Source organism: Lacerta agilis, chromosome 16 (genome assembly GCF_009819535.1).
Source record: "Lacerta agilis isolate rLacAgi1 chromosome 16, rLacAgi1.pri, whole genome shotgun sequence".
Classification (NCBI taxonomy): domain Eukaryota; kingdom Metazoa; phylum Chordata; class Lepidosauria; order Squamata; family Lacertidae; genus Lacerta; species Lacerta agilis.
The window spans coordinates 16,777,475-16,796,743 of NC_046327.1; the positions used below are offsets into that span (position 1 = coordinate 16,777,475).

Here is a 19,269-nt window from a genome sequence, read left to right on the forward strand (position 1 = left end):
TGCAGGTCTTTAAACACGGTGGAAGGCACCAGTTTGAAAATGGGAAACTCTCACACCTCAGTTCATTCATTCGTTCAGACCCTAGAATGGTAAGAGTTGGAAGGGACCCAGAGGTTCTAGTGATCTAGTCCAACCCCCTGCAATCTAGGAATCGACACTAAAAAATGAAAGAAGAACATTGGGGGGGGGGGGTGGAACGACAATGCAAGGGATAAAATACAGAAACATATTAAAATTACTTAAAACTTTCTAAAGGTAGGCTCATCTAGACAATTTTTTTCCACAGGCACTGAAAGCACAGCAAAGGCGCCTACTTTATTTCAATAGACGGAGTTTAAATTTATCAGGTGAGGTTGCAGTGCAAGGACTGGAAATGCTATTTCTAACAACTTACTTGCAAAAACAAAACCCACACCATGCAATCCTAGCAGCTGTTCTCAACTCAGGTCGAGCAGGACAGCTTCATCCTAGGCTAAAAAAAATGGAAGAGTAATCTACATTTAATTAGTGACAAGCTGTGCCATAATAGGGGTTTTTTTTGGGGGGGGGGGAACTGCTTGGAACTACCGGTAAATCGTTTTTTTGTCATCTGAGAGCTACTGGAAGCCTGATCCAGCACTACCACCACACAAATATATGATTTGACAATATATTTAAACTAGTTCCTACCAACAGCACCATATATATATTAAGTGCCAGATCAATAACTCGCATGCATTAAAGACAGCAAATGTCACTATTTTCAGATAGTTTCCCCCTCTAGTGAAAGAATAAACAGATGCAGGAATAATTAGACTAAATATTACTAGCCTCCCTATTACCCAAGTTTGCTTTATACGTCTGCTAAAAACCGCCTAAGAGTTATAGCATTTATATCGTTTTTCAGGCAGCTGTTACTGCTGCTTCTCCCCTCCCCTCAAGGCAAGAACCTTCAGAGGCCCCCGTTTCCCCAACAAAGGCAAAGATCTTCCATACCCAAAGAAAGCAACTTCCCTATAGCATATTACCCTCAGAAAAAGCACGACAAAAGATGTATACGAGTTTTCAAAAGTTTATTAATACAAAACCCCTGCAAGATGTATTTGACTTAAAGACACAGCAAATTAAAACACTCCATGGGCTCTAAGGCACCCCAGTTGTACAGTGTTGTGGTAGGTAGGGTTGTTGTCCGAGGGTACTTGACAAGGATGAAGAGCAAAGCACTGGGTACCTGAGGTCAGTGCACAATTTCCCCATTTAGGAAGTTCAGTGTGACAGCAGAATATCAATATGCTTTCTTATCTCAATACCTTACACTAGGAGAGTAATGATAAGAGCCATTTTGAAAAGGCACATGCAGAAGTGTTTGGTGAAAACGAGCAGCCCACTTGCAGAGAGAAGCCGCTCATTTGTACAGTACTAAGGGAGGAAAACGTGGCTTAAGTTTCCCTTTCAAGTCAGTAGGCTTCCAGAACACTTCAGTTTAATTCCAAGGACAAAAGTAACGACCAGGAAATATAAAGTCAACCAAGTGTGCCAACCGCATAGCAACATAGTCAGTTGATATACCACACCGAGTTCTCACTTTCATAATTAAAATGCCAACATTTGCCGAATTAGTTTGCCTCAAAACTGTTCCTACACCACAGAAAGGAATCCTGTCCTAGGAGACAAGGGAGAGAACAGACACAACCTTATAGGAGCATTTCTGCTTCCTTTAATAAAAGGAGAATGTATTATGGACTTCATTACATAGCCCTCAAACTTAAACTGAATTATTAAGACTATTGTATAGTCACTGTATAACCCTTCCACTCTTACACCCTTAAAATACCATTCATAATACGGTTTTGTGACTTGGGCTTTCAGCTGCTCTTCAAAAACCTCTAAGCAAGTTCACATAGTTTTGGATTTAAACCCAATTGTGATTTACATTTGCTACTTTATTATACAAAAGGGAGTCAAGTTGTGTTACATGATTATGTCACAGTAGACAATTCCATAATTTCTGTAAACTAAATTAACAATACACATTTTCTTCTTGCTGTAAATATACAAAAAAACCTTTCATTAGCTACAAATACAAAAATACTTCAAATTTTACAATGAGTAAGCAGACAAATTATATACACACTATGCCTTGTTTGTAACCAATCTAGCATATCTACCTGAAGAGTAAACACAATCAAATAATTGTTTTGCTCAAAACCATCAAACTGAGTAATTTGCTTTGCTCAATTGCACCAATTTCTGCATGCTTGCCACAGAATGCAAACCTATCAATGTTGTTAGTTCAAGTTTCATAAACATTATCTAAAGTGCTTAAGGCATTTCCTCGTGTCACCATACCCTAATTCCTTAAACTGATATGGGACAACCCAGCTGGGCAGCCAACAGAAGCACCTATGCCTCAGATTGTTCCACTAGCAGTAATGTTCCTCTGATAAGGGATAACTCACCACTCCAAATTTATGTTTCCCAATACATGTCAAACCTCTAAACACTAGTACTGCATCTGGAATAAATATTGCAGATCCACCGAGTTGTGGAAAATTCACAGAGATGCCTGCATAATTCAGTAGAACTTGCAATTGTGAAGTATTCAGTCAATTCAGAGTCTGGATCACACTTGACAGTTAGCAGATGCAAGCCATTTTAAGACAGTTAAGTGCCTCTATTAACGGTACATTGAACAAAGGCCTTACTCCAAAATATGTAATTCTGAGAGTATAGCAGCTTGATTCTGACTAGTCAGAAGCCCATTTATAGTGGTCAAGCATCATAAAGGTTTTTACCAGATTATATTTTCTTCCAAGAAGTAGTTGGCATGTTATCTGCATTGGGCATAACAAGCCAGTTATCAAAACATCTTTATTTCACAAATCAAATATGCAAAGAATAAAAATGTGGACTCAAGTGCTGCAAATACAAAGGTATACGTAGCAGAACTACAGGAAGGGTCTTACGGAACAAACACATCATTACAATGGGATAAATACTGGGTTCCTTGATTGTTAGAAAACGTGGTAAGACTGGGTAGAACATGGTATTTAAGGAGTTCTTAGGACATGAGGCATTTTACTGTGATTTGCTACACTTTTGCAAGAGGGACAATTGAGTAAACACACTCGATTAACGTGGCCATTCAGGGATTCTGAGGAAGCAATGTACATGGTTTGTTCTGTTGTAAAAGGTGAACATTCAAACTCAATTATTAACACTTCAAAAGACAACTGCAGGTATCCATTTCTGAGAAGGTTGCTTCATACTATTCTGTGAAATTGCTCAAGAGACAGTAGATCACAGAATGTAAAAAACAAACAAACCCCAAAACCCTAGTAGCAGGTCCTATGATGGAGAAATTAATAGGGAACCAAGCTGAAAATGTTCAAAGGTTGGAAATTACCATAAAATCTGAACATGCCATCTACATTCTTAATATATGCTTCTGACATCATGGAGGAAACTCAGAACTTATGGAGCCTTTAAAACTGGAATGTACAATCCACTTTCAAAATCTACAGGAAAAGTGCTTTAGAGGTTTGAACATCATTCTGGACATTTACCATGTTACAAAACTAAGGTGTCTGATGCATCTAGCAGTTGACTAGGTACAGTATATTATTTTGAGCCTCTGGAGCAGTTTTCAGGGCACAACCTGGAAACTAAAGATGCGGCAACAAGCCATTAGCTTACAGATAAGAATGGCTGGCACAACATGACATAATTCCAAGCATACACTTAACCTCAAAAAAGTGTACCATGTGAAGTACACACTGAAACTGGCTGACAATACAAAAAAATGGGACTTAAACTGCCTCATTACTGAGCTCAGGTGATTTAACAGAGGAAAATGGAAGCACTACGAATAGCTCCTTAAGCTGACTGGTCAGAAATACTACAATCTCTTCCATTCCTCAAACCATTTTGCATGGTTAATGGACACTGTCCAAACACCAGTTTAAAATGCACTACTTGAGATTACTGTGTAGTTCTCAGCAAGGTTATTCATGATGCCCAACTGTGTAAAAACTACCTTGAATCAAAGGACAGTGATCAAAACCTAAGTATTTGTACCACACACCCACCACCTTTTCATTACACTGAGTTATGGAAAGTTAGACTGGCTTTTTTAGATGGCTCTCATTTTTAAAGCTTCTGTGTATTACCCTCCTCCAGCTCATCTCCTTTTCCGGGGTCAAGGAGTGAGTGTTAGAAACCTACAGAGAATAAAAGCAAGGAAGGCCTTTTAGACCAAGATCATACTTGCCTTTGTTGCGTGTTATATTGAAGTTATCTGTCAATAATCCGTAAGACAAGTAGTCAAACTTAGTCTAACAGTAGTAGATAGCTACAACCTCAAATACCCAATTCTCTTTTTTAAAAAAGATCAGTCTATTTTCCTATTACACTGCAGATTCACAGTACACTCCTGCTAACGTTTTGGTTCAGCCCCACTAGTGGTGCTTAGACCTCAGAAGTAGCAGGAACACATTAAAGCATTGCTCAAAAGCTCTTTGAGTAACACCTGCAAGGAAAAAGCAGTTAACATGAAGTGAAAATATCATTGGGCAACATTGGTTAGGCTGCTAGCTGAACCGCTTAATCCATTTTCGCTCTTCTGCAGCGTTTTCACGGCACTTGGCACCTGCAGTCCTGTTGTCAAGGTGAGACCACCACACCAAACCTAGAAAATCGATATATAAAAGATATGGGGTCATCAGCGCTCTTTTCTTGCTCAGAGTCAATTAAAATCATGGCAATCACTGTACATCACAGCATTTTTCTGTCTGTCCCCCGAGTATGTTGAAACCCCTATCTTCTCTATAACTGGCCCTGTTTCACCAAAGAGCTGACAGGAGGAACAGTGAGAATGACAATGATTAACAGTTAGTGTTGTCACTTTTTGAAAACCAGTTTAGCCATAGTTACATTTTGAAACAGTGGCTCTGAACTGCTTAAACAGTGTCACCTTTTCTACTTTTAAAATCTACTGTAAATATAAAAATAAAACTCAGATGAGGAAATTCTTGCTATCTATATAGAGAGGAGGCTGACAGTTTAGCATTTTCGTAAGTTTCTAACACAAGGTGGGGTGGGGAGTCTAGTTTCGACAGTGTTCTGTATTACAATCCAGCTCCCATTCAAGTTTGTTTTAAGGGAGAAAAATTCACAACCCTACTTTAAAACATACAAATGTTAGAATACTAAAACAGATTAAAAGAGGAGAACATCATCTAAACAGGAGAACATCTGTGATGTATATTCAGAACAAACAAACAAAAATTCTGCTCCCAGGCAATTTTGCACAAGTTATGCACACTGATTTGCAGCTACGTGGGCTAGAGTTATAATACACTGCTTTTTAAAAAAGTGTAAGCTAGAGATTTTCAGGGAGCTGAACATCTTGTCCTCCTCTAAATACTGCTGGACTCCAACTCCCATCAGCCCCCGACAGCACAGGCAAAGGTCAGGGATAATGGGAATTACACTCCAGCAACATTTGAAGGGTCACAGGTTAGCCACTCCTGCATTTCCCTATTAGAGGTTTCTCTTCTTCAGGCATATACAGAGCCCTGGAGCTAGTCATCAAAGTGGCTGCCAGTTTTTCCCGGAGCAACCAAGTTTAATAAGCATATAAACATGTTTGGAGGTCAGACAGTAACGCATCAATAACCCGAAAGCATCTGTGGCATTCGATGAGAGTCTTTTCCACATTATGAAATTATTCCTAAAAGTAACTGTAGAAAAATAGCTCTTGAAGCAGAAATGATGAAATGAGTTAAATTAGGTAGGTACTGACCATGAAACCTGGTAGTAGCGGCTGGGTGAATTTTGTTTTGAAGGTGTACAACAACTGCTTTGAGCTTGCGTTATAGAAAGAGAGCTGACCTGAAGAGAGAAAAGCATGTTAATACTTCTAAAAGAGTTCAGCTTATGTGTAATACAGGGATACCTCGCAAGACGAATGCCTCGCACAATGAAAAACTCACTAGACGAAAGGGTTTTGCGGGTTTTTTAGGTGACTCGCAAGACAAATTCTTCTATGGTCGTGCTTCGCAAGACAAAAACGTTTTGCGATTTTTTTCGCACAATGCATTCCTATGGGAAACCGCGCTTCGCACGACGAAATTTTCACAATACGAAACGACTCGCGGAATGAATTAATTTCGTCTTGCGAGGCACCACTGTATTTGTCTTTTCCTTAATACACGTTCTCAGAAGGTAAATGAATAATACTATTTCAGCTCTCTCATGTATAGTTCTGAGGACACCCAATTACCTCCATCAAAGTCACAATAGACTCCTATCCTGTCTGGAACCACGACATCTAGAGATTTTGCTTTGTTGTTGTGTTTGGCTGCAAATGTAGTCTGGAGCCAGTTGTTCACATGCACGCACCAGCTTGTATTGGTCTTCCCTAGCTGGTCAAATTTCCCCAAATTTTTATATGCTACTCCCACACTGTAGGATTTGCAATCCTTCTGGGCTTTCACTTCCCAGTAGTGTTGCCCATTCTCAATAGTAGTATCTCCTGTAACGAAACAGAGAAGCAACAATGAACACTTCCGAGTAAACTGTACTGTACTGTACACATTTACAGATGGGTAGCCGTGTTGGTCTGCCATAGTCGAAACAAAATAGGAAACAATAGGAAAATTCTTTCCAGTAGCACCTTAGAGACCAACAGAGTTTGTTCTTGGTATGAGCTTTCGTGTGCATGCACACTTCTTCAGATACCTTCTTCAGGTATACTTCAGGTATCTGAAGAAGTGTGCATGCACACGAAAGCTCATACCAAGAACAAACTCAGTTGGTCTCTAAGGTGCTACTGGAAAGAATTTTCCTATTGTTTCCTATTTTGTTTGTACTGTACACAGTACTGTAAACACAAATTGTTCAAGTGTAAGACCCATAATTGATTAAGCATAGATTTCATTAGCCAGTGAAAACCCCCAATCTTTTTAGCGTTGTGTAAATTGGGCATGGGGAACCTTTGGCTCTTCAGATGTTGCTAAACTACAACTCCCATCATCCCCAGCCATGCTTGATAAGAGCTGGCAAGAGCTGTAGTTCAACATGTGGAGGGGGGCCAAAGGTTTCCCACTCCAGTGCAGATCATATTGATAAAAACTTAAGAAAGCTTACCCCCCCCCCAAAAAAAAACCTTTCCCACAATGCAGATGCACATGACAAGGAACTCCTAAGTCACTTACTCTCAGCAGCTAGAAATATCATAACCAGACCCTGGAAGGACCTATCAGGAGTGAACATAGACCACTGGTACCAAAAAGTATGGGAAACTGCCCTACCAGAAAAATTAACCAACAAACGTAAAAACAGCACAGGGACAAGCAAAAGAGGATGCCTTCACCCCGGTGTGGCTCCCCTTTACCACATATACAGCACGACAATGACCTACCCCCTACAACAGCATACAAATCAATATGGCTAATCTGGACACAACAATCTTGCCCCCCCCAATACAAACAAATCATTCTGCAACCTACCAAACGCAAGCAAGCAAGCTTTGGACCCTCCCATCTCTCAACATGACAATTAAAAAAACCTCAAACAATTATATAAATAAAGGACCTACCCACGAGATGCTGCCACAAAAACTCTGCACTATACAATAGAATGAAAATACTATTATCCTCCCCAACCCTCTTCCTCTTTTCTCCTAAAGTCTATGGAAATAGTGTCTCACACCAAATGTAAGCAAACTGAAAAAGATTTTACGAATTGAAAGTGGAGGTGTTATATGTACTTTTCCTTGGTTTTTTTTTTTTGGTATCACAAAAAATATTTAATAAAAACTAATTTAGAATTATTTTTTAAAAACCTTACCCAACACTGTGTACGATTCCCCAGTAAATCTATCTCTGCTGCCCCTTATCAAAGGTGAACGTGCGCTAACAGATGATCGCTTTGGGGAAGGAGTTCCACTTCTGTAAGATGACAAGAAATGAGTTTGTTCTGCACTGCAGTATGCACACAATGACTACAACAGCATACAAGCAAAAGCACCAAGTTAGTATTTTTTAAAATCCGGTTTTAGACTGTTTCACAGAAGCATTTATGGTCACAGATGGCTCACATGCTGTTAGAGGGGTCTGTTCAGGTAGCCATGCTGAAAGTCTCTATATCCATACAAATAGCCATGCACAGAAGAGTCTACCAGTAGAAAAACATGCCAAGACAATAGAAAAGTTACTATTATTGAAGACTAGGAGGGATGTGTGCAGGGTAGGAATGAGTGAACTTGAAGTGTAATTCTTGGGGGAGGGGGGGGAAGTGTCCCATTGATCCGATTAGAAATGAGTTATTTTAAAATAAGATGAAACCCAGTCCCAATACATTAGCCATCTTCCCCACACCTCTGGTGGCATCTTACAGCTTTTGGCACTGCACTGAGTGTAGTCAGTATGCCTCAACTTAAAAGTAGTTTTCAGGTGCATATTCCAAGAAGTGTTTCAAGCAGATATATCATTACTGTTTTCAAAATGAAGTTCTACTGTGAATTCTTTTCAGAATGAAGTTCTACTGTGAATTCTTTAAGACATTTAAACGCAACACCGAGAAGGCCTTTGAACAAACGAAACATATTAAAGGAAAGTTACTTACCAAAAGAAAAAAAGAAATAAGTGAAAGCATGAAAAGACAGCAAAGCCAAGAAATTAAAAGCATATATTCGGGGGGGGGGAGGAAGGGGACACACCACAGTGTTTGACCCTACTCCAAGTACAGTACATTGTTTACTAGGAAGCCTACTACTTTCTGCTTTCTATCATAAAAGCAACACGTTAGGTTTGCTGCCAGGTTATGTAGAAAAATAGCATGTTCGTTCAAAAGATGCTGCAATTGATACACAGAATAACTTCCCGCTTCCACCAGATCTACCAAAATGCTGACATGCTATTTTTCAGGTAAGTGCTCCAAGTTCCCTTCACCCAGAAGATGTCCTTAATATTAGCAGCCTTTACAGGTACACAACTGCATTTATAATATTTTATATTTGGTACATTTGAGGCTATGATTCAATACAAGCCGAATTCTCTGCGTTTAATTGTACTGTTGCAATGCCAACATGCATGCCAGTTTTGTTTTGATAAGCCACTGTGGAACTAACTAATGCAATTTCTATGGTGTTTTATTTGTTCATGTAACATCAAAGAATGGCAAGTTCTTTGGACAACGTTCATTCTCAGAGAAAAACATGCATCGTAACTGCAAAATGCCAAGATATTCGTTTGGCCCGGAAAAGCCAGTCTAACTTCCAATTCTGTATGCCTAACTCAAGTACCTGCATTTCCAGAGGGAAGAATACACAAGGGCTGAAATCTGTACTGCAGGTGATACACGGAGAGCAAATAGCCTTTCCCCTTGTCCAGTAATGCTACAAAAATGATCCACCTCACTTGATTGGCTACTGCTTACAAAGGATGGGACCATGTAGTGCAAAAACTCAATGCCCCTTCTTGAAATAAAATTACTTAATGCAGAGAACGCAAGACTGAAGGGCAGGGTGAGAAAAAGGCAGAACTTGCCTTTAAAGACCGTGAAGGATTTCTGTATTTAAAGGATGCAGTTATGTCTGTTTAGTGCTGGCAGAATCAAATATCCCCATTTATTGCAGACTACAAAGTAACAGACTAGGCCTATGGTCCCGTTACAACTGTGGACACAGCCCAGTGTGTACCATAAAATACCAGAGGCATTAGCTTGTTGGCAACTGGTGCATTTTACGCTGCGTATTTTTAGTGTTAGCGGTTCTCATTTTTGTAAATTGTCCAAACTTATATACTGGCTTGGTGATTTTACAGAAAGGCAGTTTGAACGGTAAATACAAAAGATGACAAATTGGCGGGGGGAGAAGGATCTAAACAACAAACAGTAGCTTGTCTACTGGTAAAGGCTGCTGGATTGTTTCATGCTAACTCTAGAGAGCAAGAATTGAAAGGAAAATATTGGAGAGTAAAAAGCTGAACCCTATGGCTATGAAGAGGCACACTGTCACCTTGTATTGTTCTTCAGAAGGGTAATCTGGCAACTGTCAGACAAAAATAGGTAATTAAAAAGCTACTTCGTGGCTACACACAGACTTCTTTTTTTTAAAATAGTACTTAAAACCACTACAAAACTGTTCTGATAACTTATTAATAACTGTATGCTGTTCACAGACTTACAAATAGAAAACACCCACTTGCTTACAAATTGAAAGCTAACTGAAATGGTTTAACAAGTCTGCATAAAATAGGTTTGGAATCTGTTAAACCCTATTTGAGTTTTATAACCTTTTTGCCTATTGAACTTAATGTGTTACCAGCTCCCTTTTCACAGATGGGCTGGGGGTGACATGAAATAGGTTCCTATTACTGAGACTACGGCCATATAAAGTTGCCCAGGCCTGGAGCCTCCTCCTCCCTCTTACGGAAAAAAAACTTCCTAGGAAGTAAAAAAAAAGTGGTCTAGGTATTTTGAGTCGGCAATAGCTCAGTTGACAGGAATTCATCTGCCTGCTCCCAGACAATGCTACTCCTATAGTGTAGGAAAGCATATCCTTGTCACCTATGAACCGGCAATACAGTGTTACTTTGGGTCTCAAACAGCTTACGTTGTCGAACAATCAGCTCCAGAACACCGGTTTGCGAACGTTTTTCGGAAGCCGAACATCTGAGGCTGCTTCCGCTTGAGTGCAGGAAGCTCCTGCAGCCAATTGGAAGCCGTGCCTTGGTTTTCGAATGGTTTCGGGAGTCGAACAGACTCCCGGAATTGATTAAGTTCGAGAAAGCAAGGTACCACTGTATTTTGGTATGTGGCAATTGTGGAAGATTATGGAATGCCAACAAACCCCCAACATTTAAATGCAACATGGAGGAGGAGAGGACAGAGGGTGAAGAAAGAGCCGTGAGTGGAGAGGGAGCCTTTCCCCATCTCCTCAGGACCTTCTGGGAAACTCAACTAACCTGGGTGTGGAGAGCACAGGTGAATGGGACACAGGCTGAGAATGAGGATGTGCCAAGAAGGAAAATGAATTGATATTGATTCATATATGTTAGTAACTTTGTACTAATGTAACCTTTTCATATGTAACTGCGATTTTGTAATACTGTTTAATTGGCTGTTGCTGCTCCTTTTTTGTGCAGCACTTAAGAGATGTTTTTAATATATTAAGTGGTATAGAAGTTAAATAATATAATCTGTTTGGACAACATATCTGCAATTCCCAAATGTGCTGGTTGCAAAACAAATTATTCTTTAGACCAACACAAGCATCTTAGAAAAGCTCCCAAACAGATTTTGTTTTTGCAGGCCAGACTTTCCAACTTGCCAGAAATATATCAAATGATTTTTTTAAAAAAAATCATTTGATATATTTCATTTCTCTAATTTACACAGAAAAAAGATGCTTCTAGAGAGTGTGTGGTTTGTGCATAGGTCATACGACTGAATCACATAAGGGCTAAATTCTTAACCCTAAGAAGAATATGACTGCTAGTATTATTTTTCAGCAGGAAGAATTGTTTTTTAGTAATGTACCCATGTTGGGGGGGGGGGGGACAGAGCTACTTTGCAGCACTGTCACTTTTTCCAGAACAAGGAATTTCCCATTTCCAACACAGGTTTAAAGGTTCTTTGCTTCAACAGCTGCCTCAATACTTTACCAGCAAGTATGCTGTATTGCCAAATACATTAAGTTTAGTGTGAATGGATTCATTAAGTTTATAGCAATATGAGTAATCTCTTTTGCATAGGAAGACTTCCTACCTGACAGACCAAATTTCTCTTTGCTGCAACAGCCTTTAAATATAACATCTACAAGTTACTTGATTTGATCGGAGGAGGAGCTCAGTTTCCCTTACCTGCCTTTGTTCTCTTTTCCTTTAATTTTGTTTTCTTGGCTTTTGCCTCCTGTAGAATCCCACTCCACATAGGAATCTTCAACTTTCAAGTTAAGATGAGACGATGAACCATCCAGGTTAAATATAAGAGCTGCCCAGAGAAAAGATGCAGATCAAAAGGTTGGTCATACCTTTTCTGAATGCAAAGAGTGAAGAAGTTAACATATTTAGATAGGCTGCTCAGGGTCCCTACCTAAGACAAGTCTACTTCTGATGCTCTGCTTCTAATTATTATTTTTAAAATGTTCACTCCACCTGCCTGCTTTTATTTTAGAGAAAAAGCAGCCATAGTGCCCTAATCCAGAATACTGAATCATAGAACCACAGAATTGTAGAGTTGGAAGGGACTCCCAAGGGTCATCTAGTCCAACCCGCCTGCAATGCACGTGGCCCATATGGGAATTGAACCCATAACCTTGGCATTTACAGCACCATGCTCTAACCAACAGAGCTAACTGCCGCTTGCTTTTGATCTGGATTGGGGGCCTGCATGGATTAATATTTCTCCCTCCCACTCTGCACTGAAACAACCCCCCCCCCAAAAAAAACAACCCGATATCCACTACAAACAGCACCTTGGGTGCAAACAGTCTGGAAAGGGCCTTTTTCTGCAGTAAATTAGCACTGGAACATGTTCTAGATTAGGGGCCCTTGGCTGCTTTGCCTCTGAAGTATGAGCAACCAGTCTGAGCATGCTTTTTGAACATGCTAACTAATGTCCTGTGCAGTTTGGCCCTTAATTTACAGTGCCAGGGTATGCAACTTGTTCTGAAAGGTAGAGCCTGTTATAGTTCTCAGTTTTAATCTGGGGAGGGGGAAAATACCGTAAGTATGTAGGGCAATTCTTTGTGTTAACTATCAAGGGTGTCAGTTTGCCGGCAGAGCTGTACAGCAGGGATGGGGGACCTGGGTCCAGCCAGGGGACCAGATCGTTATCTCTCCCACTGTCCAAGGGTGCATCTATCAATCACCTGACATCGCAATGTCAGGTGACCTGCTTCTGTTCGCACGGCTTGAAATCCAACTGAGTAGATAGAGACACAGCCCACAAAGAAATGCTGATCAGCAGCCCCTGCAAAAACCCTTTCAGCTTAGCTCTACATCTGATATCATATATTGACACCAGGTACCGGGCAAATGGGCATGGCTTGGCTAAAAAGGAGGCCTGCTGGCTTGACGTCCCACAGCATTCTTCAAGCAATAGGTTTCTAAGAGTTCTTATGACTAAAGGCGGAATACAACAAGTTATTTTCAAAGCTAACTAAAGATGCCACTGTAAGCAAGCATGTTAGTTTGCTCGGCAGAGCATTAGAAAATACATACAGGTTATAAAAAATGTACTAGCATCAAATCTTTCACGGGTGAAGCCAAATGTGTAATGGGCAGAACTTAATATCTGGAGAGAATATCACAGAAATAGCTACATTTTACCCAAGAGATATATTCAAGAAGCTTTCTACCTTTTAATGACACTCAGACAATGACAATGAGGTAGGTAGTAACTCTTCCAGAGACCGAGAGTTTTTAATACAACAAAGCAGTCAGACTGAGTCACTGCTCCTCGCTGGAATTTGTTGTGGGGTAAATTCAATCTTTGTTACTGCCAACTAAGCAGAATAATTGAGACTATGTTGCTGTGTTTGCCTTCATTTTTGGAAGCTGAACAATATGTGTCACACTAAACAGACTCTATTCAATTAGAATGCATTAGACACGGTTCTTTAGTATTTCACAGAATACAAGAATTGAAATTCCTCTGTGAAAGGTCAACGGTATGTTTAAGCAATGCTGAACCTGATGATTCTACCAGGCGAATGCTCACTAAGAGCACTGTAAACACATAGTTTTGAAGGTCAACTAGAAATGCTCACCTATCACTAAAATGAGAATAAGGTACAGCTCTAAGAGTGGCATTGGTTGAAAAGGCTTGAATAGTTTCAGTTGTTATACAGCAGACATGGGAAGTTTTCCTAATGCCCAAAGATAGTAGATATGAAGCTGAGCAATGCAACTCCCTAAAATGTATGGCAATAGTTCTAATTTTAGAAGTGCAACATTTGGTGATACGACCCATTACAAATATATATCTGCAAGCTCATTTGCCGACAAGCCAAGTTCTTTTTAAATATGGAGATTGTTATGGAGATTGTTGCCTTGTACTCTGTTTTTGCCTTGCTAGGATTATAATCCAGTGCTTCAAAGATGTCCTCTTGACTTAAAAATCCAGAATGCTTTTTTTTATAACTTAGTGGCAATTTACTACTAAAAGCTTTCTAGACATCTTCTTTCACCAATGTGCAAGTACAGAGACACAACTGGTAATTTCATAAGGCATAAGTAAACTGATCTGACTGATCTGTGCATTAGCCCTCTGCTGACAACATCTTTAGCACACTCACATTCAACCCAGGCTTGTACAAGTTGTCATAAATTGAAAATAAATCCCAAAGCTGGTTGGGAGAACTGACCCTTATACTAGTAGTGCTTTGCAAGCCACTCAATGACATCATTAAGAACACTTCTCATCTACTGGACTACACTGGCAGTGCTTCTGCATTTCAATGAATCGTCCTGCTATTTTAAAAAAAATATAAATATTAAAATAAATGAACAATATATGATCCGTGGGCAAACTATCTGCAGGTTTTTTTTTACTTTTCTGAAGAAATATCCTGAGCATGATTCAATATGCTGGGAGGCTGCTTGCAACACTTCTGATAATATTTATGCAGCCATATTATGCCACTCAGGTGGAACTGGTGATATATGTGTTTGTGCCACTCACAGGGTGAAAGGCATTTTTAGAATCAGCAGAACACTTATGACAGAAAATGATCCCAATCTCTATCATGGGACAGGAAGAAAGGGTACCAGACTCTTCACTGTTATATCAAATGCACCAATATGAGGGCACAACAGGATAAAAGTCTGGGAAAGCAGCAGGCACATCAGGAAAAAGCCATGTTTTACCTGTCCTCAAGTAAGTGAGCTAACAGTGTGAATCTGCTTTGGCAACATATTCCAGTCTGCAGCACTGAGCCTTCATAAGATGGCAAGGAAGCTATTGATGCCTCCCCAAAAACTGACTAATTTGCAGGCCAGGAAAGCTAACAAAATCTCACTACTGTTTTGGCTCAAGTGTTACACCAAGAAAGCTAAAAAAAATTATTGCTGCAGGGCCACAAACATATCTACCATGTGCCTCACAATTGCTATCCAAGTGATTAAACGGTTGCATTTAAACTGATGGCTTAAAATTAGTAAGTTTTTGTCTACTCTGTATCACAGCACCGTTACTGAAGGGCTTTAGGATGAAAAATCTGCACCGTTTATGAAGTGGGAGTGGCACTATCGAGCACTTCCATCTCTAATCAGTGTCATCTCCCTATGCTAGAATTTGTTTAGAAGGCTTATGTGCCCTCAGATTAGTGTTTCTTCTGGCGCCATGTCAACAGTTTTAAACAGCAGCCCTTTAGACCATGGGTAGGCAAACTAAGGCCCGGGGGCTGGATCCGGCCCAATCGCCTTCTAAATCCGGCCTGCGGACAGTCCGGGAATCAGCATGTTTTTACATGAGTAGAATGTGTCCTTTTATTTAAAATGCATCTCTGGGTTATTTGGGGGGCATAGGAATTCGTTCATCCCCTCCCCCAAATAATAGTCCAGCCCCCCCCCACAAGGTCTGAGGGACAGTGGACCCGCCCCCTGCTGAAAAAGTCTGCTGACCCCTGCTTTAAACCGTGAAAATACTATAGTCCTCTGCTTCAATCCTTTCCTCCAATTCACTTAAATCGGCTTTTAGGCCTAACGACTGCAGGTACATTAAGGTACACAGCTGTCTTAAAACAACACTGTACATTTTATAGCCAAGATGGGATCTGAGCATGCATTTCCTATGTTCAAGCCACTATATGGTGCTAGTTGTTAGCTATCCAGTTTTACCTTTCGTCTCTAAAGTCACTGGGTCAGAATAATCCCCAGCCACGGCCTTGTTGCAAGCTCTGACACGGAAGTTCATGTATTTTGAGTCAAACCTTAGACCTGAAAAAGAGAAGGTCTTCAGACATCCACTACCATTAAAATGAAAAATATATATATAGTACTATAAGGAGGAAAGGCATATGCATAGTTTTAAAGTGCTGCTTCTCCCAAACTACAGACAAATTTTAGTACTATATGAATAATAGCCAAAGTCGAGGAAACTGAATGAGATCAGATCTCCATTTATCATGCTGGGAGTGCAAAACATTTGCAAATGCAGGTTTCACATTCAATGGTGGAGCTGACATTAAAAGATTTCCGTGAAAAAGTATGAAGTCAACTTGGAGGGAACAGAAAAATAAAATTACCCGATAATGTATATTCAGTGCCTTTAACGTAGTCCACAGATTCCCAGCACCTCTCGTCTTTTATTCGAGGAAGCCCATCAAAGTTGGTTTTCCTGTATTCTAGTATATAGTGATCAATTTTGTTGTCTTCTTCTGTCATTTGCCATGAAATCGTTACAGAGTTGTCAGCCACAATACAATCTGCTAGAACTATCTCTGGAGCTCTGGGCACTGTTAAGGAAATAAAACAGATCACTGGTAAACCCAACTGCCACCCACATACTGATCTTGTACTCTTGGCAAGATCCAGATGGGTGAGCACAGACTTAAGCACAAAAGACAGACTTAACTCAGCTAAGATTGAAAACAAAATCTTATGGCTAAGGTTTGACCTGATCACTTTTATGTACTGCCCGATCCTATGCATTAATATTTAGAATTAAGTCCACTGCGATGGCGTGTACACAGGATTGCAGTTCTAAACTATGTGCATTCATTCTGTGATGAGTCTTAAAGTGTTTTTGCCTGCCTTTGTTATTTACTTCTGTTTCAGGTAGACCTTTTTTTAAAACGCAAGCTAGTAAGGCTTGTGCTTAAGGGATCAAACAGCTACTGGAACAAATATGCAGTGCCAAGTAACATCCCCCAAAATAGTTTTAAAGGTTTGGGGTTTGAGTGCCACCATGTGTGAGGAATGCAACATCCTCCCCTCATTCTCTCACACACACAGAAAGAGAGGAAGAGGAGAGGTACATGGGGAGGGAAGAGGGAGAGAGCGCAAGAGCACAATGTTCCCTACAACTATCGCAGCACAGCAAAGTAAGATTGCCCCCTTCTTCAGGGGTAAAAGCCCCAGGACTTTTAGACTAGCTAAATATTTAATCCCAGAGATTACTATTTTCTCTTAATTGGGAATGCTGAAAAAGAAGTATGCTACATTCAAATTCAAACACGGGGTGGATAAAGGTCTGTTTCTGGTATTGTTTTTTGGTTTTTTGCTAGGGAGGGGGAGAAAGAGGAGCAGGAACAATGAGAAGCTGTCAAAAACACAAATCAATAAGTATTTTGACATTCTGGACTGAGGTGTCAGCAAGACAGTCAGTATGAAATGTCAAAAGTTGGGATTGTCAGAAGACTCACTTTGGGTTTCATCATTTAAAGCTGAACTGTTTTAGCCATCAGTTAGAATTAGTGTCCAATGCAAACACTCAGAACTGCTCAAAGTCTTTATAAAGATCCCAAATAATTCATCATCCACAAGATAAAATCAGATTTGAAATCCTGACAGTTTTAATTTGATATTTCAATTCAAAGTCTTAGATTATCCTTGCATGAGCAAACTCAGGCACAAAAATACTATTTGCAAAGTGGTTGTGCAAAATAGGGGAACTTGCATCCTTGCAAAACCTCTGCAAAAATACATTTGCAGCATCTAGAGTCTCAGTGGCCCGGAGTGCCTTCCATCAGCTTCAGCTGGTGATCCCATTATGCCCCTATACACCTTTAGGCGGCAGACAAAAACATTCTTTTTTTAACCAGCCTTTGGTTGGTTTGATTTTAAAATGTGGGGGTTTTTTTGGGGGGGGTGTTATTGGGTTGTTATTTTGATATATATATATGTGTGTGTGTGTGTGTGTGTGTGTGTGTGTTTTATATTTTGTTCTGTGAACTGCCCTGAGACCTCCGGGTATAGGGCAGTATAAAAATTCAATAAATAAATAATAATATAATATAATATAATATAATATAATATAATATAATATAATATAATAATGATTAATAATAATAGTCTGATGGGTAGCTTAAGTAAGCTCCAGTATTATATCTGTGAGCTATGAGTTTAGACCCAGAGTGGCTAGCCCTTTTCTGGCAGAGGGTTGCCCTAATCTATGGACAAGTACCCAGGGCCTGCATGTCAAAGTAGTCATGTTGAGAAATGAAGTTCTCAAGGCTGCCTTCAAAAAGGTTTCCCATATCAGCTATTTCAAATTGCTTCTCTCGTTCATTATTCATGTTAACTTAGTAAAAAATAAATTTGAAGAACCTTAAAAATAAAAAATTTGGGGGTGTCAGCAGGGGGGGGTCATGCAGGAGACCCACAGAACAATTGTTTTTTAAAAAATTGTTGTTGTTGTTTTTGAAGTTTTAAATGGGACAAACTTAGGGAGGATCTTCAGGTGCACAATAAACACAAGAACTATGGAAGCAATTAAGAAATAGTTAACCTTTTGGAATCAAAGCAAGGGAATCACAGGAGTGGTCAGTATTTTTAAGACACTTACTTTTTCAAAAGTAAGAAATTGGGGGGGGGGTCATGGGGGTCAGATATGCTCCACCAACTAGCCACCCCTTGTTGAACTCTGCAAACTTACAAATGTATTTCTTGTTTGTCATCTACACACCTACCAACCTCTCTGCCACCCTCCCTTCTCTGATATGTCCTGTCTGAATGTGAAGTGGGGGGAGTGTTCTCATTTGTCCCACGCTCACTTTAAATATATACAAAACGATACACTGTGGGAAGTGGGAGGAGAGCATTTCACACTCACCCATAGGCATCTTTACAGCAAAAGGGAAGATTATTACATGGCAGCAGTATTCCAAAGAGCTCAAAGCTGTGCAGACTTATTTTTACCTGGCAAAAACTTTAGAGCCTGGAGCATATGCCTTTCTTGAGAGAAGTCCACCATCAGGTGCGTCATGTTGTCACTCACTTTGGGTTTCAAGGACAGGCGGAACGCTGGAGCCATTGTGACTCTAAAGGGTAGAAATCAGGTAAAATCATTCAAGCAGGAGCCAAAAACAACAGATAGGGAAGACAGAGGTTTCAATATTTTAAAGTGTCTAGATAAAAAGTGAAGCAGATACTGGAACTTGGCACTTCACCAAACTACACCAAAACCTTTATTTAGATTGACTACTGCTGACAAGTTGAGAGTCAGAACAAATCTTTTGCGGGGGTTCAGGCTGGGGGATTTTCCGTAGACCTCTCAGCCATCCAAGCTACCATGCTGAGGGTATGTCTTTGTAACTATCCACTTCTGCTCCTGCAACAT

General features: G+C 40.0%; 1 protein-coding gene across 3 annotated transcripts in view; it reads right to left on the reverse strand.

Annotated features, from left to right (window-relative positions):
* Positions 1 to 1,901: 1,901 nt before the first annotated feature.
* FSD1L (fibronectin type III and SPRY domain containing 1 like) overlaps positions 1,902 to 19,269 on the reverse strand; it is a 32,740-nt gene continuing 15,372 nt past the window's right edge. Inside the window, exons 6-14 of one of the 3 annotated variants that reach the window (XM_033174044.1) lie at positions 18,849 to 18,970; positions 16,235 to 16,444; positions 15,828 to 15,926; positions 11,847 to 11,976; positions 10,001 to 10,033; positions 7,831 to 7,931; positions 6,263 to 6,514; positions 5,783 to 5,871; positions 1,902 to 4,666 (exon numbers count right to left, since the gene is read on the reverse strand). In XM_033174044.1, the coding sequence (XP_033029935.1) occupies positions 4,544 to 4,666; positions 5,783 to 5,871; positions 6,263 to 6,514; positions 7,831 to 7,931; positions 10,001 to 10,033; positions 11,847 to 11,976; positions 15,828 to 15,926; positions 16,235 to 16,444; positions 18,849 to 18,970 (1,159 nt within the window). In that variant the 3' untranslated portion in view covers positions 1,902 to 4,543. The remainder of the gene's footprint in view (positions 4,667 to 5,782; positions 5,872 to 6,262; positions 6,515 to 7,830; positions 7,932 to 10,000; positions 10,034 to 11,846; positions 11,977 to 15,827; positions 15,927 to 16,234; positions 16,445 to 18,848; positions 18,971 to 19,269) is intronic. The other 2 variants (XM_033174046.1, XM_033174045.1) reach the window with 2 other exon arrangements.